This window comes from Mirounga leonina, unplaced genomic scaffold, assembly GCF_011800145.1.
Source record: "Mirounga leonina isolate KUSES-001 unplaced genomic scaffold, KU_Mleo_1.0 Mir_104, whole genome shotgun sequence".
Taxonomy (NCBI): Eukaryota; Metazoa; Chordata; class Mammalia; order Carnivora; family Phocidae; genus Mirounga; species Mirounga leonina.
Window position 1 is genome coordinate 20,165,342 of NW_023270231.1, and position 26,778 is coordinate 20,192,119.

The 26,778-nt window shown below is 38.3% G+C and overlaps 1 protein-coding gene across 4 annotated transcripts in view; it reads left to right on the forward strand.

Moving 5' to 3' along the window:
- NSD1 (nuclear receptor binding SET domain protein 1) overlaps positions 1–26,778 on the forward strand; it is a 145,767-nt gene that overhangs the window by 57,950 nt on the left and 61,039 nt on the right. For all 4 annotated transcript variants that reach the window (XM_035015095.1, XM_035015082.1, XM_035015088.1 and 1 more), the window contains 3 exons: positions 2,301–2,436; positions 13,221–13,393; positions 15,802–18,373. In XM_035015095.1, coding sequence (XP_034870986.1) covers positions 2,301–2,436; positions 13,221–13,393; positions 15,802–18,373 — 2,881 coding nt within the window. The remainder of the gene's footprint in view (positions 1–2,300; positions 2,437–13,220; positions 13,394–15,801; positions 18,374–26,778) is intronic.

Sequence of the window (26,778 nt, forward strand, 5' to 3'; positions counted from 1 at the left end):
GGGGCTTGATCCCAGGACCCTGGGGTCATGACCTGAGCTGAAGGCAGACGCTCAACGACTGAGCCACCCGGGTGCCCCCAATCATGGGGTTTTATTGTTACTGGATTAGGTTGAGAGTTTGCCCAGATTCGAATTACGGCTCTGCCAACTTACTAAATACCATATGACCTTAGACACACAGTAAAATAAGTAATAATACAGTATCTACCTTAAGAGGATTAAAAAAGGAACAGCATCTAGCACATAGCAAACATCAAGTAAACGTTAGTTAATATGTTTAGAATAACTTAGGACTTGAATAAATAAGCCAATACCAATGATTGCCAAATAAATTAAATGATCATAAATTGTATCAGAAATTTATGGGAACCTACTCAAATTGTAGTTTTCAGTACAGGCAAATAAGAAATTTGTTTTCAGGTGTCTGGGTGGCCCAGTTGGTTAAGTGTCTGCCTTTGGCTCATGATCCCAGAGTCCTGGGATCGAGTCCCACATCGGGCTCCTTGCTCAGTGGGGAGTCTGCTTCTCCTTCTGCCTGCAGCTCCCCTTGCTTGTGCTCTCTCTCTCTGACAAATAAATAAAAATCTTTAAAAAAAAAATTGTTTTCCTGTCCTGTCTTTGTATCTTGGTTTTTTTAAAGTTTCAAAGCCAACTAATGAGTTCTGAAGTCTTATTTTTTTCCTGATGACTTACAAACTGGTAACAGGCAAAAATAGTCTTTTCTTTTTTTTCTTTAAAAGAATAAAATGTAGGGTGCCTGGGTGGCTCAGACGGTTAAGTGTCTGCCTTCAGCTCAGGTCATGATCCCGGGGTCCTGGGATCGAGTCCCACATCGGGCTCCCTGCTTGGCGGGGAGCCTGCTTCTTCCTCTGCCTGCCGCTCCCTCTGCTTGTACTCTCTCTCTCTCTAATAAAAAATAAAAAATCTTCAAAAAAAAAAAAAGAATAAAATGTAGTTTCTGTCTCATTTCCTAGTAACTCTATACTTGTAGAACTAATCACAATATTTTCAATGTGATTCATAGGCATTCTATAAAATTGAATTTCTGTCTGAAAACAGAGTCTTAAAGTTGAATGGGTAACTTAGAAATCATTGAGTTGAGCCCAATCCTTTGATATCCCTGCAGTGGGGCAATATTCATCATTCATTTGAATGATTTCAGTCAGTTCATCTAGCATATACTTTATTGAATGCTTAATCCGTTTTAGGTATTAACAAGGGAAGATTGAGTCTGAAGGAGGATCACCAAGCCTTTTTCAATACATAGCGCTTAGAGAAAACCATAGTTATTTGTATGTCTCCTTCAAGTAAATAAGTAAATGGAAGAGGTTGATCTTTGTCCAAGTACCCTGGGTGCTTCTTTTGGCTACTACCCAGGGACATCTCAGTACACTTGCAACTCCTTTGTGTGGTGTATACCATGTGGGAAGCTCAGTCCTACTAAATACAGAGCTGTGTTCATTTTAAGGCAGGAGGTCTGCTTATGGGTGTGTTAAAGGCATGGCCATGGATTTAGAGTGGAGATGGAGGATGTTGTATTGCAGATCAATTAGGGATATTGGTTTTGGGGAAAAGATGGAGCTGAAGTCTCTGCATTAGACAATTCCAAGGAGCTTGATTCGTATTGAATTTACTCTGCATGAATGGTGTTCCTTGGAGTTGTGCAGTATACTGTTCTGTAGGTCCTGGAAAAAGTCCAAGTTAGTTGCATTGACATTACTAGGGTCTAGCCTGTAGCTTTCAGGATTATTTCATTAGAGCTATTATTGTTAATTAATAGGAATGTCTATGTTTATTTGAGAAGGATGTAGAATATCACCTGTAGAAGGCTCCACAGTCTCCCTGCACCCCACCCCCATATTGAGATATAATTGACACATTGTATTGGGAACATAGATTCTTGACATTGTTCATAAATTCTTTTTATAATCCACCCCGTCCCCCTCACTGCCATGTTGTGTTGTAATCCAAGGACTAGGGCAAAAATATCTTTTCCTAGGGAAGATTGTTTCCTTTTTCAGTTTTTAGCTTTTTTATTAATGAAATATTTTCTCCATGAACATAGGTAGATTGCTTATATAAAACAAATATAAATTTAGAGCTACTACTTTATAAAGCGCTATGTTATAAACATTAAGACAAAATGATTTAATTGTACTTGCTTTGTAATTGTTTTAAGTGTAATGTTTTTATCTAGATTTCTGTAGAATTCTGCTTTCTCAGAAGGCTAATAAGAAAATGGTACACTGTTTCAAAAGGTTTTGATTGTTATTGATGCCCCATGTTTTGTCTGTCTAAAGTGTCAACCCAAGAAAAAGTCTACGCCACTGAAGTATGAAGTTGGAGATCTCATCTGGGCAAAATTCAAGAGACGCCCATGGTGGCCCTGCAGGATTTGTTCTGATCCGTTGATTAACACACATTCAAAAATGAAAGGTAATACTAGTAGTTGATTATACATGGTAAATAACTTGTAGTTGCCTTTAGTGTAACCTAATTTTTGTTGCCTTAAGTAGTAATACATTTTTACCTTTGAGCATTTGGTGAATAAATTATTAATGTATTTTACCATTTTGAATTTTTTTTTAAGTTTTATTTTATGATTTATGATTTTATTTTATGATTCTCAGTTATTCTATTTATAGATGCCAGGAAAATGTTAGATTTATTACCTAAAGTTTACATTCTCTAGAATCACTTTTCAGTATATTTAGGTTTTTCTACTTCAGTCTTCAGGTTTGTATCATTGCTATTAAGTTTTAAAGCTGAAATAATTATAAAGAATCCTTTGAATTTTGAATTGTAAAATCTTGATTTAGTGCATTCCCTTTAATAACTGTAGTTTGTTTCTTACTTGGTTCTCTTTGAATCTCAGGTATCCTTAAAATGCTGTAAGCTAGGGACTAAAACTTGATCTTGAGCTGCCTTTTTTCTATTAAGATGTTTTGTGATTTAATTTGTGTATTTTAGTTTTTGACTACGTCATATATTCATAATATTCCAAAAATCAACTCCCTCCTTTTCTCTGATATGCCCCATTCTTTACCCTTCTTTTCAAAGAGTAAACAGTTGTTTTTAATGTTTGTTTCTAAAGTATTTTTATGTAAATTCAAGTATATATTCTCATCTTTTTATTTTAACACAAAGTAGCATATTTTTTGTATGTTTTACATTTGCTTTTTTCACTTAGAGGTTTTTCCATGTTAGTGCATTAAAAGATTTTCTCTCTTTTTTATTGCAGCGGTATAGTTTTCCACTTTTTGATTATATTTTATATAACCATTTTCCTGTTGATGGTGTTTAGGTTGTTTTTGATTTTGTGTTGTGAAGTCTCTATATACATATTTACATACATGTGTATATAACATAAATGTGTTTCTGTACACAACAGTGGTGTAAAGAATAACTTTCACATATACATGTATCAAAAGTGGGATTGCTAGATTTGATTTCATATTTCAAATATTGAATATTGAGGTACCTGTCTGGTCTGTTTCTCATGAGTCAAGAATGTGATCACACCAAAGAGCAAGTGCCATTGCTGACTGGAAAATACCATGTTTTGTTTTCAGGCTATAAAAAGGTTAAAACTCTTAAATTCAAGTGAACTTCCCAGAAAGGGTGAATTTATATAGCTTCCTACTGAAGAAATGACAAAACATGGTAAAATGGATCTATTTAACCTTACAGCTAGTTATTTCATAATACTTTTTCCATTTTCTTTTTAGCATTTTTCACTTTTGTTTTCATTTTCCTAGTTTATGGCAAGCTGTAGTCAGCCAAGTTCTGGAAAGCCTAATTAATACCTCTTAGTAGTTAACTCTCCATTTTTCTTTGAATGTGCTCCTTTTCCTCCTTATCTCCTTCATAGCACATAACCTGGTGGAATTACTGGTCTTGCAATTACTGGTCTTGCCATTGACATGTGCCAGTAGTAGGAAATTTCAGATAGACTGCTGTCAAAGTAATCCTGCTCCCCATCACGCTGAAACTATGACCAGTATTAATGTTTGACTCTTTCTGTGACATTGTAATTTTCCCCTCCAGCTTTTTATTTTGAAAGTTTCAAACCTATAGACAAATTGAAGAGTAATACAATGAATGTATCTGAATACATTTTTATTCTCTTCGTACACTTGTTTGATAGTTTGGCTGGTATAAAACACTAGCCTGGAAATCACTTTTGCTCAATTTTAAAGGCATTGCTCCATCTTTTACTTCCAGAGTTGCTGTTAAATCAAATTATTTTTATTCTGGTATTTTTTCTGTGACTTTTGTCCCTCTCTGATAGCTTGCAGACTCTTCTGTTTGTTCCCGTAGTTCACAAGGCTATACCTTGCTGTGAGTCATCTATTGTGGTAGGTACTTGGTGGACCCTTTTGATATACAAATTTAGTTTCTTTCTTTCTAGGACATTTTCTTGAATTATTTCATTGATTATTTTCTTCCCTTTGTTTATTCTCTCCTGTAACTCTTACTCAGATATTGACTTTCCTGCACTGGACATCATAATTTTTTCTTTTTTGGGGGGTTGGGTACAGTTTTGTTTTGCAACTTGGTAGTGAGTCCTCAACTTCTGTCTTCAAACCCTTTTTTGAGTTTTACATTTCTGCTCTTATGTTCTTAATTTTTAAGGATTCCTTCTTTGTTCCTTTCATCTTATTTCATGAGTGCAATATCTTTTTCATTTCTGAAGCTATTTATGATAGTTTCTGTGAAATTTTCTTCTCTGTACATATTATGTCTCAAGTTCTTTTTTTTTTTCCTTTACTCTTTGTACCTTTCTTTTCTATTTTTTATGTTTGAGGTTTTCCTCAGATCTCTGTTCTGGATTAAAGAACATATGGATACTTATGAATGTGTGGAGCTTTTCAACTTTTTAATTTTCTTGTAGGGTGATTCCCTTCCCCATTCCAATCCCTTGTCAGTAGTATCTTCTCCATTTCTTTCTTGGCTTGGTGAGATTCCTCAGAGAAGAGTCTAGTCTTCTACCCAAAAAATAAGAATCTGGCTTCTCATATTCTGGGTGCTCAGTCAGGGAACTCAACTAGGTGGTTGTAGCATTCAGTTCATTCACTCATTTTTTGGTATTGCTATACTCCTGGGCTATGTTTGGTGTTGCTTAGTCTAGAGTCTTTCTGTTTTACTCCCAACTAGTGGAAATACCTCTAGTCTTCTACTGGGGGGAGGGGAGAGGCAATGACAATGTGGTTTGGAATGGAGAAGGCTGCTTAACAAGCTTTCAAGCAGTTCTCTCTGTCTTTTTTTTTTTTTTTTTAAAGATTTTATTTATTTGTTTGACAGAGACACAGCGAGAGAGGGAACACAAGCAGGGAGAGTGGGAGAGGGAGAAGCAGGCTTCCCGCTGAGCAGGGAGCCTGATGCTGGGCTCGATCCCAGGACCCTGGGATCATGACCTGAGCCGAAGGCAGACGCTTAACGACTGAGCCACCCAGGCGCCCCCAGTTCTCTGTGTCTTATCCTCTCAAACTCCAGACTTGTACCAGGTGTTGCCAGTTCCTGGGCCTTTTGATGGTATGTGGTATAGATAACAGTTGGTTCTTGGTTTTACTCACTGAAGACTTAAAATTTGGCATTCTTAAATCTATTAAGATAGTTACCATTATACTAATCCATTTGCTTCCCAGCTTCCAGAACTGTACATACCTGCACAGCTGTGTAATTTACACTCAGTTATCCTTGTTCTCTCTGTCAGTAATGGGCTTATTACTTGAAATCTTTTTATTGTAGCTTTAGTCGAGATTAGGAGGGAAAGGAATTTAGAAATGTTTATTCAGTTCTTCATCTTGACCTGGAAATACTTTTTTTTTTTTTTTAAAGATTTTTATTTATTTGACAGAGACACAGCGAGAGAGGGGAACACAAACGGGGAGTGGGAGAGGGAGAAGCAGGCTTCCCACGAGGCAGGGAGCCCGATGCGGGGCTCGATCCCAGGAGCCTGGGATCATGACCTGAGCCGAAGGCAGACGCTTAACGACTGAGCCACCCAGGTGCCCCTGACCTGGAAATACTCTTAACTTCATCTTGAACAGACTTTCAGCCAGTCTTGTTTTCAGATATTTCTATACTATACTTTCTATACTTCTACTTCTGGGATACCCTTTGCAAAGCACTTGGGTAATCAGGTTGCTTCTTAGCTTTTCTCAGAGCTGGCCTGTTATTCATTTTTCTTTTAACTCTCATCGCTATCTGACTTTCAACTTTGCCAGATTTTTATTGTTGTTTCTTTTCCAGTGCTTTGTCCTTTGTGTTTATTCTTTTAAAAAAAATTTTTTTTTTTTTAATTTATTTATTCATGGGAGTCAGAGAAGAGAGAGAGCCAGAGGCAGAGGGAGAAGCAGGCTCCCCGCCTAGCAGGGAGCCCGATGCAGGACTCAATCCCAGGACCAGAGCCGAAGGCAGACGCTTAACCATCTGAGCCACCCAGACACCCCATTTTGTGTTTATTCTTTTTAAAAACTGCTTTTTCTGTTTTTTGGGGGTGGTTAGAAGGGAACAAAACTAAACTTGAGTATTAGTCTCATTTTTTATCTTTAAAGATTCCTACTTTTTTTTTAAAGATTTTATTTATTTATTCATGAGAGACAGAGAGAGAGAGAGAGAAGCAGAGGGAGAAGCAGGCTCCCAAGGAGCAGGGAGCCCGATGCGGGACTCAATCCCAGGACCCTGGGATCATGACCTGAGCCGAAGGCAGACCCTTAACCGTCTGAGCCACCCAGGCGCCCTAAAGATTTCTACTTTAACATTATTTAATAATAGTTTTTAAAAAGATTATTTACTAGAGCAAAGAATTACTGTGGCTCTTTGAAGAGAACTAATATTTGAATAAACCTATTGTTCAAAAAGCTCTACCTATGACTATCTGTGGCAGCTCTCATCTTCCCTTCATAACCATGATTGCAGGAACCATCGACTTTCTCCACTCTGGATGTGCTACTCACTTCTGAAAGCACTGAAATCACCCATTCTCTCCTAACCTTGCTCTATGCAGGGCCATTAGTTACCTGGTAATACAGTAGATAATAGTTTTTAATTTTATAGGCATTTGGTTCAGGGAAACACTCCCTTTCCTCCTAATATTTATCTCTCATCCTTGACTTTTGTGTTCTCTTATTACAATAATCACTATTTTCATCTAATTTTTATTTTTATTTTTATTTTTATTTTTTTTTTTAAGATTTTATTTATTTATTTGAGACAGAGAGAATGAGATACAGAGAGCATGAGAGGGAGGAGGGTCAGAGGGAGAAGCAGACTCCCTGCCGAGCAGGGAGTCCGATGCGGGACTCGATCCCGGGACTCCAGGATCATGACCTGAGCCGAAGGCAGTTGCTTAACCAACTGAGCCACCCAGGCGCCCTTCATCTAATTTTTAAAAAATTCCTTTTATTATCCTTTGTTGGATCCTCTTCTACATTACTGTTGAATGTGGGTGATTCTTTTTTTTTTTTTTTTTTTTTTTAGCTTTTCTCTCTCTTTAAGTTTATTTCTTTAGTAACCTGCACCCAACGTGGGGCTCAAACTCACGACCCCTATATCAGTAGTTGCATGCTCTTTCGACTGAGTCAGTCAGGAGTCCCTCTTTTCTATTCTTTTTTGAATAGCAGTCTTATTAACTATGAGTTTTAACTGTTATCGTTAAACTTAATTTATATACACAGTACTACTGTTTCCCCAGGCTTCAAATCTGCTAGCCCAGCTGTGTACTTGAAGCTTTCACTGGGATGTCCTTTAGGCACCTGAGCTTAGCTTATTTAAAACTGACATAATTATTTTCCTCCTCAGGCCAGTACTTTCTTCATTTCCTGCCTTAGTGAATAGATCCCTGCCACCTAGTTATGTACCCCAAATACCTAGAAGTCACCCTTTTCTTCCTTCTTTGTGCCCTTATACCATCAGATCCTGTATTTTCTATAGAACTTTTTTGAGATATAATTTACAGAGCATAAAATTCACCCCTTTTAAAGTATACAATTCAATGAGTGGTTTTCCGTATATTCAGAGTTGAGTAACTACCACCAATAGTCAATTTTAGAACATATTCATCATCCCAAAAAGAAACCTCATACCCTTTATCTACCCTCTCCCCAATCTTCTCACCCCTTACACCTCTTTGCCCTAAGTAACAAGTAATATATTTTCTATCTCTATAGATTTGCATATTCTGGATGTTTCATATAAATGGAATTATATACTATGTGGTCCTTTATGACTACTTTCACTTAGCATAATGCTTTCAAAATGTATTCATGTATCAGTATTTCATTTTGTTTCATGGTAAATGTATTCCATTATATGGATAGACCACATTTTATTTTTGAATTCATCAGTCAATGGACATTTGGACTGTTTCTTCCTTATGGCTATTCACAATAGTGCTACTGTGAATATTTGTGTATAAGTTTTAGTGTGGACATAATGTTTTCAAATCTTTTGAGTATATACCCAGGAGTAGAATTGCTGGCTCACATGTTAACTCTCTCTAGCTTTTTGAGGTGCTTTGAAAAGCTGCTACACCAGTTCAGATTTCCACCAGCGTGAGGGTTCTAATTTCTCTATGTCCTCACTAATACTTGTTAATCTGACCTTTTTTCTATTGTGCTAAAATATATGTAACAAATTTACCATTTTATTTTTTAAAAGATTTTATTATTGGGGCGCCTGGGTGGCTCAGTTGGTTAAGCGACTGCCTTCGGCTCAGGTCATGATCCTGGAGTCCCGGGATCGAGTCCCGCATCGGGCTCCCTGCTCAGCGGGGAGTCTGCTTCTCCCTCTGACCCTCTTCCCTCTCATGCTCTCTGTCTCTCATTCTCTCTGTCTCAAATAAATAAATAAAATCTTAAAAAAAAAAAAAGATTTTATTATTTATTTCAGAGAGGAGGTGGTGGGGAGGGGAGGAGCAGAGGGAGAGGGACAAGCAGACTCGGTGCTGAGCCCGGAGGCTGACCTGGAGCTCAATCCCCCAACCCCGAGATCATGACCTGAGCCGATACCAGGAGCTGGATGCTTAACCAACTGAGCCACCCAGGCACCCCACAAATTTACCATTTTAACCATTTAAAAAAGAAAAGATTTATTTATTGGGGGGGGGGCAGAAGGAGAGGGAGAGAGTCTCAAGCGCACTCTGCACTGAGTGTAGAGCCTGACATGGGCTCTAACTCAAGACCCTGAGATCATGACCTGAGCCGAAACCGAGTTGGACCCTCAACCAGCTATGCCACCCAGGCACCCCATTTTAACCATTTTCAAGTGTACAGTTTAGTGGCATTAAATACATACACATTGTTGTGCAATTATTACCACTACACATATCCAGAACCTTCTCATATTTTTATACTGAAAATCCGTACCCATTTGATAAGAACTTTTAACCCCTGATCAATACTATTCCACTTCTTTCTCTAAGAATTTGACTATTCTAGGTACCTCATATAAGTAGAATTATACAATATTTGTTTATTTGTGTCTGGCTTATTTCACTTAGCATAATGTCTTTAAAGTTTGTCCATGTGTCAGTATTTCATACATTTTCAAGGCTCAGTAATATTCCAGTGTATGTATATACCACATTTTGTTCATCCCTCAGTGGACATTTGGGTTCTTTCCATGTTTTGGCTGATGTTTATAATACTGCTAGGAGCATGGTGTTCAAATATCTGTTCTGACCCCCCTTTTTTTTTTTTTTTTAAGTTTTATTTTTATTTAAGTAATTTCTATACCCAACATGAGGCTTGAACTCACAACCCCAGCCAAGATCAAGAGCCAGGCAGGCACCCTTCTGACTTTTTATTACTTGTCAAATCCTTTTGTTTTGTCTTTTTTTTTTTTTTTAAGATTTTATTTGTTTATTTGACAGAGAGTATACAAGCAGGGGGAGCAGCAGGGAGAGGGAGAAGCAGGCTTCCGTTGAGCAGAGAGCTGGACATGGGGCTCAATCCCAGGACTGTGGGATCATGACCCAAGCCAAAGGCAGACACTTAACCGACCGATCCATCCAGGCGCCCCTAAAAATTTTTTTTTTCAAATTTTGTTTTTTTGATTCCCAGTGTTACTACCTTAGTTTAGGTTCTAGTCATCTCGCTTATACACTATTTTGGTAATCCCTGGTCTACTGAGTCTTCTCTCTGTTTCCGCTTGAATGTGTTATTCCGAGGTCAAGGAGATTTATATTTCTAAGACCCAAAACTGAGCCTGTGGTTCCACAATTTAAATGAGGCTCCTCAATGCCAAGAGCTTACACAATGGTCAGGCTCTTAACATGGCATCAAGCTCTTTAAGGTGTAGCCACTGCTTACCTGCTAAGTTTTTATGATTTAGTGTTCTGAACTACTTTTAGTTCTCAGCTGTTTGTTTATTCATTCATGCCTTTGAATGTTCTGGGCCTTCATACTAGAATTCTCTCCTTAACAAAGTGTTTATTTACCTTTAGAAATTCTGCTCAGGTGTCCCATTTGTCCTCCAATTAATGATCTCCACTTTTTTTTGGTTCCATTTATTTATTTGAGAGAGCTAGAGAGCATGCACACGGGTGAGGGGAGGGGCAGAGGGGAAGGGAATCTTCAAACCGACTCCCCGCTGAGCATGGAGGGGCTTGATCCCAGGATTTGAGATCATGACCTGAACTGAAATCAAGGGTCGGCCGCTTAAACGAATGAACCATCAAAGTACCAGAATGATCTCCACTTTTAAATGTTATTTTTAAAAAGTGAATGTTTGGTTAAGCGGCCTACTGGTTTTGGCTCGCATCATGAGATCAAGCCCCGTGTCGGGGCTCCATGCTCAGCATGGAGTCTGCTTAAAAAATTCTCTCTCTCTCTCTGCTCCTCCCTCCATTCTTGCTCTGCTCTCTCTCTCTCTCTCATAAATAAATAAATAAATCTTTAAAATAATAAAAATAAAAGTGAATGTTTATGTTACTGTAATTACCATATTCTTTTACCACAATCTATTTGTATATCTCTTATCCACCAGGCAGTAAAGTTCTTTTTTGTCCTCTTTAGTGCTGGCACATCATAAGTGTTCAGGCTGTGTTGATTGAATTTACTTAATTATGGGAGAATTATGTACTATTCATATTGACCTTCTGAACTACTATATATGTATATGTATATCTTATCATTTAATCCCCCTTTATAGGTGGTTTCTATGGAAGGATTTATTTCATTTTATTTTTTTTAAAGATTTTATTTATTTCTTTGAGAGAGAGAATGAGAGACATAGAGCACGAGAGGGAAGAGGGCAGAGGAGGAAGCAGACCCCCCGCTGAGCAGGGAGCCTGATGTGGGACTTGATCCCGGGACTCCAGGATCATGACCTGAGCCCAAGGCAGTCGCTTAACCAACTGAGCCACCCAGGCGCCCTCTATGGAAGGATTTAATTTAGTAGGTGGAGACTAAGCGAGACTAAGGAGTTCAGTGTTTTCATAGAACTTGTTTTTGAAATGGACTAAAAATCAAAATTCAGCCAGGTTGTAATTTTATTATTAAGCTCTATTTTTGTAGGAAAATAGCCATTTCAGCTAAAGTTTATGAAAGCTTATAGGTACTCTTCATTCTCTGGTTGTATAGTTTTGAAATTAGCATTTGTAAAGAAGCTGCCTATGAAATTTACTTGATATTTTGGCTACTCTTCTAATTACTGTGGAGACCTGAGTTTTGACAGTATTTACAGCTCTTTATACTTGTTCTAATATTGAGTTTATACATCTCCCCTCCCCTTTCTTTTTCTTTTTCTTTCTTTTTCTATTCTGAAGGAAGTTGACTTTTCCTGTTTTTTATTCAAAGAGATATTTGGATTCTTTTTTTTTTTTTAATGGTTAAGGGGATTAGATGTGAGTTCCTATGTAAGTGAATTTTTATATTAGATGATTTCCTTTTCTAAATACAGGCCAATTATTACACATTGTAAAAAAGAAAGAAACATTATTACACATTGTATAGTCCTGATATATTTCTTTTGTGACATTTTTTACTGGTATGAAAAATGCCGAAATGTAAATTTGATTATAATCTTTTCTAGACAAGATCTGTATTGTTTTATTTTTGTTAATTGTATGTTTAGAACTTTGGACAACAAAGAAACTATAGAATAACTGGATTTCTTGTTGTTTTTATTGCTCTCGGGATTTCCTTTTTTGCTTTAAATTTCTGTATTTTGAAATACCAGGTTCTGATTTCTCTGCAAAGCCAGTGTTTCATTCTGAATTTGCCCTCTCTGAAGTTATTCTACTTACCATGTGTATAAAAGGGGTATTATACTACTTATTTCATAGAGTTGGTTGTTGTGAAGGCTAAGAATCTATGCAAAACACCTAGTGTAAGTGAGTGCCTAGTTCATAGTAGCCATTCCGTAAATGTTAGCACATCATACATGGCAAGGTATTGAAGCATTTTTTTCCTTCCTTATGTTTTAGCATAGTGTTTTAAAATTTGTTTGGTGGGCCGCCTGGGTGGCTCAGCCATTAAGCGTCTGCCTTCAGCTCGGGTCATGATCTCAGGGTCCTGGGATCGAGCCCTACATTGGGCTCCCTGCTCCGCGGGAAGCCCGCTTCTCCCTCTCTCACTTCTCTTGCTTGTGTTCCCTCTCTCGCTGTGTCTCTCTCTGTCAAATAAATAAAATATTTAAAAAAAAAATTTGGTGGTTGGTTCTAATTATTATATTTGTGGTGTTGTGGCTTATTAAATGCCCTTTGTATTTTCTGGTAGCAATGGTATAAGACTTTATAGACTGAGGATAAAAGGAACTTAGTTGATTGTTATATCAATTTGTTCTATGATTGACTAATCAATCGCATATCACCAAACCAAACCACTGAAGTTGTTTCATAATCTCTTACGCATTTTCTTTCCACATGGATTGAATATTTAAAATTTCCCCCTCTGATCTCTTCTTTTTTTATAAGATTTTATTTATTTATTTGACAGAGAGAGAGACAGCAAGAGAGGGAACACAAGCAGGGGGAGTGGGAGAAGGAGAAGCAGGCCTCCTCCTGAGCAGGGAGCCCAATGCGGGGCTCGATCCCAGGAGCCCAGGATCATGACCTGAGCCGAAGGCAGACACTTAACAACTGAGCCACCCAGGCGCCCCTCTTTTTTTTTTTTTAAAGTAGAGATTTCTTTGGCAGTGATGGTATGGCTGTTCTCTTGAAGATGAACAGTCATCGCTTTAAAGTAATGACACTGGTTCTTATTTTTATCTAGTTTCAAACCGGAGGCCCTATCGACAGTACTACGTGGAGGCTTTTGGGGACCCTTCAGAGAGAGCCTGGGTGGCTGGAAAAGCAATCGTCATGTTCGAAGGCAGACATCAATTTGAAGAGCTACCTGTTCTTAGGAGAAGAGGGAAGCAAAAAGAAAAAGGATATAGGCACAAGGTAAAGAAATTAAGCCTCTCTAATTATCTTCTTTGGGGTGGGCAGGGAAGAGGCAAGGAAGAAGTCTTATATTATTTAAATATAAGTTATTTCCTTTGGTAGTAGGATATTTGTGAGAAAATAAATGAAAGCAATGTTTTTCCTGGGATGAAATCGGGTAGCCTTCCATATATTTACACTCAATTTTTTGAGAAATAATTTCAGATAACTTTTGCCATGTCACTTAGATGTGACAGTATAAAATGACATGACCAGTCTTCTTTGTTTATATCTTTTGTAAGAAGAAAATGATCCTCGAAATGAAATATTCTACTTCTCACTCTCTGGATTAATTCTCTTAAAAATGAGAAAGATAAAACTAAACATTTTTGTTTGTTGTCTTGGGTTTTTGTTTGTTTTTATTTTAATCATCTGGTGCTCATCATAGACAAGTGCACTCCTTAATCCCTATCACCTATTTCACCCATCCTCCTTCAGGTAACCATCAGTTTTTCTCTGTAGTTTAAAGAGTCTGTTTCTTTGTTTGTCTTTCTGTCTCTTTTTTCCCCTTTGCTCTTTTGTTTCTTAAATTACACATATGAGTAAAATAATATGGATTTGTCTTTCTCTGACTTATTTCACTTAGCACTGTACTCTCTAGCTCTATCCAAGTTATTGCAAATGGTGTTTTGGTTTTTGTATGTGGTTGTTAATACTTAAAGTTGCAGTTTCAAGCCCAGTTATGTTTTAATAAAGAATATTGTGTTTTTGTTCCATTTGCTTGATGTTTTGTGTTAAAGTTAGGTGAATAAAATTTTGGTTTATTTCTTTTAATATTCCTTTGTAGTTAATTCTAGAAGGTGAAATAGTTCCTGTTAGGTTGCTGTTTCAGGCTTTTCTGTGTATAAATAATAATCATTATTAGGATAAGTTAGAGTCATTATGCAGTCCCTTCTGTTTCTTAGTTGAATTCTCTGAGGATTAGTGTCTTCATCTCTAAAACTAGTGTAATAATATGTGCACTAGAACTGTTGGGAGAATTAGAAATAATGATAATTATTTAATATGTCATAAGTTTGATGCCCTAAAACAACTAGTATATGTTTGTTTTTTTTTTTTTAAAGATTTTATTTATTTATTTGAGAGAGAGAATGAGAGACAGAGAGCACGAGAGGGAAGAGGGCAGAGGGGGAAGCAGACCCCCCGCTGAGCAGGGAGCCCGACGTGGGACTCGATCCCGGGACTCCAGGATCATGACCTGAGCCGAAGGCAGTCGCTTAACCAACTGAGCCACCCAGGCGCCCAACAACTAGTATATGTTATTGTTATGATGAAGGAGGCTTAACTGCATCAGTTCCAATACTTTGGGTGGTTGGTGGTAGGGAGGTGTTAAAGAGTTTTTGTGTCAAGCCTTTAGTTATGTAGCTTAACCAACCCATTTTCAAAGGAGTTCAGTAGGGCTTTCAGATTCTGGAAAGTTGTTTTACTCTCGTCACAGTTATGAGAATTAATGAGTGTGTGTTTGTGTGTAAAATAAATTAAAGGGTCAGCTCATTGCTTTATAAGAGGAGGCTACCTTTCCAGTGACTGAATTTTTACATGCTCAGTGGAACATCCCTTTTATAAGTATTAAAGTATAGTTGGCTAATAGTTAGACCCCTGGCTAATAACGATTGTATGAAGCCAAGGAGGGAAATAAGAGTTTGAAAAATTAGTTATATTTCACAGAACATCAGTGTCTCCATCTGTGAGGAATCAAGAAAAGCATATATGTAATACCCAAGGTGTTTTGGTGTCTCTGGACAACATGACTCAGCCCAGGAGACTGCTTAGTTATAATCCAGATTTTATGTAACATGTATAGAATAATCAGATACATCACCAGAAATAAAGGGGCCTAGGGAGAACCAGAGGTTCAAATTTAGGGTCTCCTAGGGTAGATCTGACCTCATTTCTCCCGTCCTCATTTTTCCATGTTCATCTTTTTTAGGCTTTTGCGTTCTCATACAACTGAGCAAGTGCTTGGCCTTCATAAGTCAGGAAGAAAATAAATCCTTATTTTAAAGTGTGGAGGGGTAAATAGGAAGGGTCTGATTATTCCTTGATTTAGTAATATAATGTTGATTAGTAATGCAGTCCTAGTTATGGCCCCTCTTTTGTAAAGGAGGGAGAACAGAGGATGTGTGGGATTAATCTTTCTTCTAATGACAGATCTTAGTGGTAGAAGTAGATTTGAGGAATCCCCCATTGTTTATTTAGGCTCTGGGTGAACAGTGGGTGCTAACCACCTGGCTGGTACCATAAAAGTACCTTGAAGAAGTTACAAGGCTTGGAAAGGCTTCTTATTTGAGAGTTCTTTACTGATCATCTCTCTATTCCCTTTTGTATTTTTTTGATAAGTGATAATCTTTTTCTCCTTTAAATTTAAGGTTCCTCAGAAAATTTTGAGTAAATGGGAAGCCAGTGTTGGTCTTGCTGAACAGTATGATGTTCCCAAAGGGTCGAAGAACCGAAGATGTGTCACCAGTTCAATCAAGTTGGACAGTGAGGAGGATATGCCATTTGAGGACTGTACAAATGATCCTGAATCAGAACATGACCTGTTACTTAATGGCTGCTTGAAATCTCTGGCTTTTGACTCTGAACATTCTGCAGATGAGAAGGAAAAGCCTTGTGCTAAGTCTCGAGCCAGAAAGAGTTCTGATAATCCAAAAAGGACTAGTATGAAAAAGGGCCACATGCAATTTGAAGCACATAAGGAAGAACGAAGGGGAAAGATTCCAGAGAACCTTGGCCTAAACTTTATTTCTGGGGATGTATCTGATAAGCAGGCCTCTAATGAACTTTCCAGGATAGCAAACAGCCTCACGGGGTCCAACACTGCCCCAGGAAGTTTCCTGTTTTCTTCTTGTGCGAAAAACACAGCAAAGAAAGAATTTGAGACTTCAAATTGTGACTCTTTACTGGGCTTGTCTGAGGGTGCCTTGATCTCTAAACGTTCTGGGGAGAAGAAGAAACTCCAACGAGGTTTGGTGTGTAGTTCAAAAGTGCAGCTCTGTTACATTGGAACAGGTGATGAAGAAAAGCGGAGTGATTCCATTAGTATCTGTACCACTTCTGATGATGGGAGCAGTGATCTGGATCCCATAGATCACAGTTCAGAGTCTGATAACAGTGTCCTTGAAATTACAGATGCTTTTGATAGAACAGAGAATATGTTATCTGTGCAGAAAAATGAAAAGGTAAAGTATACTAGGTATCCTGCCACAAACACTAAGGTAAAAGCAAAGCAGAAGTCCCTCATTACTAACTCACATACAGACCACCTAATGGATTGTACTAAGACAGTAGAGCCTGGAACTGAGACATCTCAGGTTAATCTCTCTGATCTTAAAGTATCTACTGTTGTCCGCAAACCCCAATCGGATTTTAGAAATGATGGTTTCTCTCCAAAATTCAACACACCATCAAGCATTTCCAGTGAGAACTCACTAATAAAAGGTGGGGCTACAAATCAAGCTCTATTACATTCAAAAAGCAAACAGCCCAAGATCCGAAGTATAAAGTGCAAACATAAAGAAAATCCAGTTGTAGTGGAACCTCCAGTTATAAATGAGGACTGCAGTTTGAAATGCTGTTCTTCTGATACCAAAGGCTCTCCTTTGGCCAGCATTTCCAAAAGTGGGAAAGTGGATGGGCTAAAACTACTGAGCAACATGCATGAGAAAACCAGGGATTCAAATGACATAGAAACAGCAGTGGTGAAACATGTTCTGTCAGAGTTGAAGGAACTCTCTTATAGATCCTTAAGTGAAGATATGAGTGACTCTGGAACATCAAAGCCATCAAAACCATTACTTTTTTCTCCTGCCTCTGGTCAGAATCATATACCTATTGAACCAGACTACAAATTCAGTACATTGTTAATGATGTTAAAAGATATGCATGATAGTAAGACCAAGGAGCAACGGTTAATGACTGCTCAGAACTTGGTCTCTTATCGGAGTCCTGGTCTTGGGGACTGTTCTACAAGTAGTCCTGTAGGTGCATCTAAGGTCTTGGTTTCAGGAAGCTCCACTCACAGTTCAGAAAAAAACGGAGATGGCACTCAGAACCCAGTCCGTCCTAGCTCTAGTGGGGGTGACTCTGCAGTGTCTGGAGAGTTGTCTGTATCTGTACCTGGCCTAGTGTCTGACAGAAGAGACATCCCTGCTTCTGGTAAAAGTCGTTCAAACTGTGTTACTAGGCGCAACTGTGGGCGATCAAAACCATCATCTAAATTGCGAGATAGTTTTTCAGCCCAGTTGGGAAAGAACACATTGAACCGTAAAGCCTTAAAGACAGAGCGCAAAAGAAAACTCAACCGACTTCCAGCTGTAACTCTTGAGGCCGCACTGCAGGGAGACAGAGCCAGTGGAGGTTCAGAGCATGGTTCCTCAAGAGGTGGGCTAGAAGACCCTGGTAAAGAGGAAGCCCTTCAGTTAATGGGCCATTTAACAAGTGAAGACAGTGCCCATTTTTCCAGTATTCATTTTGATAACAAAGTCAACCAGTCTGACTCTGATAAAATTCCTGAGAAAGTCCCCTCTTTTGAAAACAGAAAAGGCCCAGAGGTGGATACTGAAATGAACAGTGAGAATGATGAACCCAGTGGTGTAAATCAAGCGGTGCCTAAAAAGCGGTGGCAGCGTTTAAACCAAAGGCGCACTAAACCTCGGAAGCGCACTAACCGATTTAGGGAGAAAGAAAACTCTGAGGGTGCCTTTGGGGTTTTGCTTCCAGCTGACCCCATAAAGAAGGGGGATGAGTTCCCAGAGCATAGACCCCCTACTTCAACAAACATACTAGAGGATACACTGGCAGATCCCAATCATTCCAGCCGCTTAGATTCAGTTGGACCACGGTTGAATGTTTGTGATAAATCCAGTGCCAGCATTGAAGAGATGGAAAAAGAGCCGGGAATTCCCAGTTTGACACCCCAGCCTGAGCTCCCTGAACCAGGTAAGGACCCCTGACAATGATAAGGATTAGAGAAGTAGTGGTGATAATGTTACCCTTCTGAAGTTGGGCTATTTTGATGGAAGGGCTAAGTGTAAATTGGGAAGAAAGTACTATCACTTGAAGGATGAGCTTTGTGTACAAGATCTGAATTTTGAGGGCCAGGTTTCCATATACTTTCAGAAATTATGTTTACCAGAAGCTCGCTCGCTCTCTCTTTTTTTAAAATTTTATTTATTTGAGATAGAGTGAGAGAGCGAGCACAAGAAGGGGAGCAACAGGCAGAGAGAGAAGCAGACTCCCCGCTGAGCAGAGAGCCTGATATGGGGCTTGATCCCAGGACCCTGGGATCATGACCTGAGCCAAAGGCAGACGCTTAACCAACTGAGCCACCCAGGTGTCCCAAACCCACGACCTTTTTAAATCTATGAAACTTTTTGGGACTCAATCTGGCATTGTAGGTAATTGAGAGGCTCTGAGCCTAAAATTTAAGTATAGTTATTAGTTTACAGAAAGTGAATAGATTTTATTGAATGTTAGGCTTCCTTTATCACAATTTAAGGAAGGTCCATTGATGATGTAGACAAAAGGGACATTTGCTTTTGGGAAAAAGAAAGTGTTCTGTAGTACCTATTTGAAGGCTTTAGATGTCTTAACTTCCCTTCTGTAACAAGGTTTGAGAACAACAAAAAACTGAAGTATCAGGGTATCTTACCTTAGCAGCAGAAGAAAACAGCAGAAGTCTTTCAAGATATTAATATTATATATAATATAATTGTTGAGGATAAAACTGACTATCCTTTTTTCCCCCATTTTTATTGTTGTGTTAATCCCCATACATTACATCATTAGTTTTTGATGTAGTGTTCCATGATTCATTGTTTGTGCATAACACCCAGTGCTCCATGCAGAACGTGCCCTCTTTAATACCCATCACCAGGCTAACACATCCTCCCACCCCCCTCCGCTCTAGAACCCTCAGTTTGTTTCTCAGAGTTCATCGTCTCTTATGGTTTGTCTCCCCCTCCGATTCCCCCCCTTCATTCTTCCCCTCCTGCTCTTTTTTTTTTTTTCTTAACATATATTGCATTATTTGTTTCAGAGGTACAGATCTGTGATTCAACAGTCTTGCACAATTTACAGCGCTCACCATAGCACATACCCTCCCCAGTGTCTATCACCCAGCCACCCCATCCTTCCCACCCCACCCCCCACTCCAGCAACCCTCAGCTTGTTTCCTGAGATTAAGAATTCCTCATATCAGTGAGGTCATATGATACATGTCTTTCTCTGATTGACTTATTTTGCCCAGCATAACACCCTCCAGTTCCATCCACGTCATTGCAAATGGCAGGATCTCATTCCTTTTGATGGCTGCATAATATTCCATTGTCTATATATGCCACATCTTTATCCATTCATCTGTCGATGGACATCTTTTTTTTTTTTTTTGAAAGATTTTATTTATTTGTTTGAGAGAGAGAGAGAATGAGAGACAGAGAGCATGAGAGGGAGGAGGGTCAGAGGGAGAAGCAGACTCCCTGCCAAGCAGGGAGCCCGATGCGGGACTCGATCCTGGGACTCCAGGATCATGACCTGAGCCGAAGGCAGTCACTTAACCAACTGAGCCACCCAGGCACCCTGTCGATAGACATCTTGGCTCTTTCCACAGTTTGGCTATTGTGGACACTGCTGCTATAAACATAAGGGTGCACGTACCCCTTCGGATCCCTACATTTGTATCTTTGGGGTAAATACCCAGTAGTGCAATTGCTGGATCGTATGGTAGCTCTATTTTCAACTTTTTGAGGAACCTCCGTACTGTTTTCCAGAGTGGTTGCACCAGCTTGCATTCCCACCAACAGTGTGGGAGGGTTCCCCTTTCTCCACATCCCCACCAACATCTGTCGTTTCCTGACTTGTTAATTTTAGCCATTCTGACTGGTGTGAGGTGGTATCTCATTGAGGTTTTGATTTGGATTTCCCTGATGCCGAGTGATGTTGAACACTTTTTCATGTGTCTGTTGGCCATTTGGATGTCTTCTTTGGAAAAATGTCTGTTCATGTCTTCTGTCCATTTCTTGATTGGATTCTTTGTTCTTTGGGTGTTGAGTTTGATAAGTTTTTTATAGATTTTGGATACTAGCCCTTTATCTGATATGTCATTTGCAAATATCGTCTCCCATTCTGTCTGTTGTCTTTTGGTTTTGTTGACTGTTTCCTTTGCTTTGCAAAAGCTTTTTATCTTGATGAAGTCCCAATAGTTCATTTTTGCCCTTGCTTCCCTTGCCTTTGGTGATGTTTCTAGGAAGAAGTTGCTGTGGCTGAGGTTGAAGAGGTTGCTGCCTTTGTTCTCCTTTAGGATTTTGATGGACTCCTGTCTGACATTTAGGTCTTTCAACCATTTTGAGTCTTTTTGTTTGTGATGCAAGGAAATGGTCCAGTTTCATTCTTCTGCATGTGGCTGTGCAATTTTCCCAACACCATTTGTTGAAGAGACTGTCTTTTTTCCATTGGACATTCTTTCCTGCTTTGTCAAAGATTAGTTGACCATAGAGTTTTGAGGGTCCATTTCTGGGCTCTCTATTCTGTTCCATTGATCTATGTGTCTGTTTTTGTGCCAGTACCATACTGTCTTGATGATGACAGCTTTGTAATAGAGCTGGAAGTCCGGAATTGTGATGCCACCAGCTTTGCTTTTCTTTTTCAACATTCCTCTGGCTATTCGGGGTCTTTTCTGGTTCCATACAAATTTTAGGATTATTTGTTCCATTTCTTTGAAAAAAGTGGATGGTATTTTGATGGGGATTGCATTGAACGTGTAGATTGCTCTAGGTAGCATTGACATCTTCACAATATTTGTTCTTCCAATCCATGAGCATGGAACGTTTTTCCATTTCTTTGTGTCTTCCTCAATTTCTTTCATGAGTATTTTATAGTTTTCTGAGTACAGATCCTTTGCCTCTTTGGTTAGATTTATTCCTAGGTATCTTATGGTTCTGGGTGCAATTGTAAATGGGATCGACTCCTTAATTTCTCTTTCTTCTGTCTTGTTGTTGGTGTATAGGAATGCCACTGATTTCTGTGCATTGATTTTATATCCTGCCACTTTACTGAATTCCTGTATGAGGTCTAGCAGTTTTGGGGTGGAGTCTTTTGGGTTTTCGACATAAAGTATCATATCATCTGCAAAGAGTGAGAGTTTGACTTCTTTGCCGATCTGGATGCCTTTTCTTTCTTTTTGTTGTCTGATTGCTGTGCCTAGGTCTTCTAATACTATGTTGAATAGCAGTGGTGATAGTGGACATCCCTGCCATGTTTCTGACCTTAGGGGGAAAGCTCTCAGTTTTTCCCCATGGAGAATGATATTTGCTGTGGATTTTTCATAGATGGCTTTTATGATATTGAGGTATGTACCCTCTATCCCTATACTCTGAAGAGTTTTGATCAAGAAAGGATGCTGTACTTTGTCAAATGCTTTTTCTGCATCTATTGAGAGGATCATATGATTCTTGTTCTTTCTTTTGTTAATGTATTGTATCACGTTGATTGATTTGCAGATGTTGAACCAACCTTGCAGCCCAGGGATAAATCCCACTTGGTCGTGGTGAATAATCCTTTTAATGTACTGTTGGATCCTATTGGCTAGTATTTTGGTGAGAATTTTGCATCCATGTTCATCAAGGATATTGGTCTGTAATTCTCCTTTTTGATGGGGTCTTTGTCTGGTTTGGGGATCAAGGTAATGGTGGCCTCATAAAATGAGTTTGGAAGTTTTCCTTCCATTTCTGTTTTTTGGAACAGTTTCAGAAGAATAGGTATTAATTCTTCTTTAAATGTTTGGTAGAATTCCCCTGGGAAGCCATCTGACCCTGGGGTTTTGTTTGTTGGGAGATTTTTGATGACTGCTTCAATTTCCTTAGTGGTTATAGGTCTGTTAAGGTTTTCTATTTCTTCCTGGTTCACTTTTGGTAGCTGATACATCCCCAGGAATGCATCCATTTCTTCCAGGTTATCTAATTTGCTGGCATAGAGTTGCTCATAATATGTTCTTATAATTGTATTCCTTTGGTGTTGGTTGTGATCTCTCCTCTTTCATTCATGATTTTATTGATTTGGGTCATTTCTCTTTTCTTTTTGATAAGTCTGTCCAGGGGTTTATCAATCTTGTTAATACTTTCAAAGAACCAGCTCCTAGTTTCGTTGATCTGTTCTACTGTTCTTTTGGTTTCTATTTCATTGATTTCTGCTCTGATCTTTATTATTTCTCTTCTCCTGCTGGGTTTAGGCTTTATTTGCTGTTCTTTCTCCAGCTCCTTTAGGTGTAGGGTTAGTTTGTGTACTTGAGACCTTTCTTGTTTCTTGAGAAAGGCTTGTATTGCTATATACTTTCCTCTTAGGCATCCCAAAGATTTTGAACAGTTGTATTTTCTTTTTTTTTTTTAAAGATTTTATTTATTTATTTGACAGAGAGAGGTACAGCGAGAGAGGGAACACAAGCAGGGGGAATGGGAGAGGGAGAAGCAGGCCTCCCGCGGAGCAGGGAGCCCGATGTGGGGCTCGATCCCAGGACCCTGGGATCATGACCTGAGCCGAAGGCAGATGCTCAGTGATTGATCCACCCAGGCGCCCCTGAACAGTTGTATTTTCATTTTCATTGGTTTCCATGAATTTTTTTAATTCTTCTTTAATTTCCTGGTTGACCCATTCATTCTTTAGTAGGATGCTCTTTAGCCTCATGTATTAATAGTTCTTTCTGACTTTTGTCTGTGATTGAGTTCTGGTTTCAAAGCATTGTGGTCTGAAAATCAGCAGGGAATGATCCCAATCTTTTGGTACCGGTTGAGACCTGATTTATGACCCAGGATGTGATTGATTCTGGAGAATGTTCCATGGGCACTAGAGAAGAACGTGTATTCCATTGCTTTGGGATGGAATGTTCTGAATATGAAAACTGACTATCCTTCAACATAAGATTCTCAAAATTGTTTACCATAGTAGATTTTGTTTTCTAACAGCTTTATTGAGATTTAACTCATGTACCATGAAATATCCATCATTTTAAAGTTTATACTTCAGTGGTTTTTTTCACAGAATTGTACAATCATCAACACAATCAATTTTGGAATATTTCCTCACCCAGGAAAGAAACATAGTACCCTTTATTAACCTCCCTTCATTTCTCCCCAATCTGTAGATTTTCCTGTTCTGTACATTTCATGTTAATGGAATCATACAATATGTGGTACTTTAGTGTTTGGTTCTTTTAAGTTAGCATGTAGCAATGCTTTATTTTTATTGTGGTAAAAAATACATAAATTTACCTTCTGAACAAGTTTATACAGCATTACTGTATACACATTGTTGTACAATAGATCTCTAGAACTTTTTCATCTTGCGTGTCTGAAACTACTCAACTGAACAACAATTCGGTTTCCTTTTCCCCCATGCCCTGGCAACCACCATTCTCCTTCTGTTTTTATGAGTTGGATTACTTTAGATATCTCATGTAAATGGAATCATGTACTGTTTGTCTTTTTGAGATTGGATTATTTCACTTAGCATAATGTCCTCAAATTTCATCCATGTTATAGCATATGACACAATTTGTCTTTCTTGAAGCTGAATAATAGTCCATTGTATGTACATACCATATTTTTTTTATTCATCTATCAGCAGATATTTAGGATTGGACATTTAAGTTGCTTCTCTCTTGGCTATTGTGAATAAGACTGCTTTGAACATGGGTGTGCAAATAACCTCTTTGAGGTCACATTTTCAGTTCTTTTAGACTGTATGCCAGAAATTGGAATGGATCATATAATTCTATTTTTAGTATTTTGAGGAAATTTCAAACTGTTTTCCATAGTGGCTACACCATTTTATAATCCTACCAACAGTGTGCTTAGTGTTTCAATTTCCTTACATCCTCACCAGCACTTGTTATTTATTTTTTTATAGTGACCATCCTAACAGGTGTAAGGTGATAGCTCATTATGGTTTTGATTTGCATTTCCCTAATGATTAGTGATGTTGAGGATCTTTTCATATGCTTGTTGGCCATTTGTATATCTTCTTTGAAAAAAATGTCTCTCCAGGTCCTTTGACCATTTTTGAATTGGGTTGTTTTGTTACCGAGTTGTAGGATTTCTTTCTTTCTTTCTGCCTGCCTGCCTGCCTGCCTTTCTTTTTTTCTTCTTCTTTATTCCCCCTTATTTGATATATGGTTTGCAGACATTTTCTTTCATTTTGTAGGTTGTCTTTTCACTATGTTAATTGTTTCCTTTGCTATGCAGAAGATTTTAAGTTTGATGCAGTCCAATTCGTCTATTTTTGCTTTTGTTATCTGTGCTTTTGGTATCCTATCAAATAAATCATTGCTCATTCCAGTCATGAATCAAATCTTTTCCCTTGTTTTCTTCTGGAGTGTTATAGTTTCAGAACTTAGATTTAGGTTTTTGATCCATTTTGAGTTAATATCTGTAAATGGTGTAAGATAAGGGTCCATCTTTCTTTTGCATGTGGATATCCACTTTTCCCAGCACCATTTATTGATGAGACCATCCTTTCCCCATTGTTTAGTCTTAGCATACTGGTCAAAGATAATTTGACCATACACTTAGAGTTTATTTCTGTGTTCTCCATTTTGTTCCATTGACCTTTGTGTCTGTCATTACGGCAATATCATATTAGAATGTCACTTTATAATATATTTTGAAGAAATGACATATTCTTTGCCAAGATTGTTTTTGGCTGTTTGGTGTCCATTAAGATTCCATGTGAATTTTAGGATTTTTTTTTTCCTGTTTCTGCAGAAAATGCCATTGGGATTTTGGTAGGAAGTGGCCTGGCTGTCTCAGTCGGTAGAACGTGTGACTTTTGATATCAGGGTCATGAGTTCAAGCCACATACTGGGCCTACAGCTTACTTAAAAAAAAAAAAAAATAGTGTTGAGGGACACCTGAGTGGTTCAGTGGGTTAAGCGTCCAACTCTTGGTTTTGGCTCAGGTTATGATCTCATGGGTTGCGAGATGGAGCACTGTCATTGGGCTTTGCACATAGCTGGGAGTCTGCTCGAAAATTCTCTACTTCTGCCCCCCCCCCCCCCACTCATATGAGCATGTGCTGTCTTGCTCTCTCTCTCTCTAAAATAAATCTTTAAAAAAAGTGTTGAATTTCTGCATCAGTTGAGATACTCATGTGATTTTTTTCATTTTGGTAACATTTGTATTACATTTATTTTTTTATATGTTGAATTATCTTTCCATCCCAGGGGTGAATCCCACTTGGTCATGGTATATTGAATTCAGTTTGCTAATATTTGTTGAGGATTTTTGCAGCAATGTTCATAAGGAATATTGGTTTACAATTTTTTTTTTTTTTAAGTGTATTTGTCTGTCTTTGGTATCAGAGTAATGCTCACCTCATAAAATGAGTTTGGAAATGTTCTCTCCTTCTCAGTTTTTGGAAGAGTTTGAAAAGGTTTGGCATTAATTCTTTTTTAGATGATTGGTAGATTTCTCCAGTGAAGCCATCTCATCCTAGGCTTTTCTCACTTGGGACGTTTTTAATGACTGATTTAATCTCCTTACTAATTCCTAATTCAAATTTTGTATTTGTTCATGATTCAGTCTTGGTATGTTTCTAGAAATTTATCCATTTCTAGATTATCCAGTTTGTTAGCATGCAGTTGTTCATAGTAGTTTCTTATAATTCTTTTGCTTCTGTGGTATCAGTTGAAATGACTCTTCTTTAATTTCTGGTTTTAGTTATTTGTGTTTTTTTCCTTAGTTAATGTAGCTAAGGACTTTCTAATTTTATTGATCATTAAAAAAATCAGTGCTTAGTCTTCTTGATATTTTTAATTTCCTGTTTTATTTCTGCTCTAATATTATTTCCTTCTTTCTGCTAACTCTGGATTTATTCTTATTCCTTGAAGTGTAAAAATTAGGTTGTTGATTTGAGATCTTTTTTCTTAAAGATTTTATTTCTAAGAGAGAGAACAAGCAGGGGAGAGAGGGAGAGGGGAGAGGGATAAGCAGACTCATCACTGAGAAGGAACCCAATGCGGGACTCGATCCCAGAACCCTGGGATCATGACCTGAGCTGAAGGCAGATGCTTAACTGACTGAGCCACCCCAGGCACCCTGGAATCTTTTTTCTTAATGTAGGTGCTTCCTGCTATAAACTTCTCTCTTAGTACTTACTTTACTGGATCCCATAAGTTTAGGTATATTGTATTTTCATATTTGTTTGTCTGAAGATATTTTCTAATTTTTCTTGGGACTTCTCCAACACACTGGTTGTGCAGGAGTTTGTTGATTTCCATATATTTGTGGATTTTCTAGTTTTCCAACTGCTAGAGTTCCCGCTCATTGTGATTGGAAAAGATAACATGGTAGGATTTC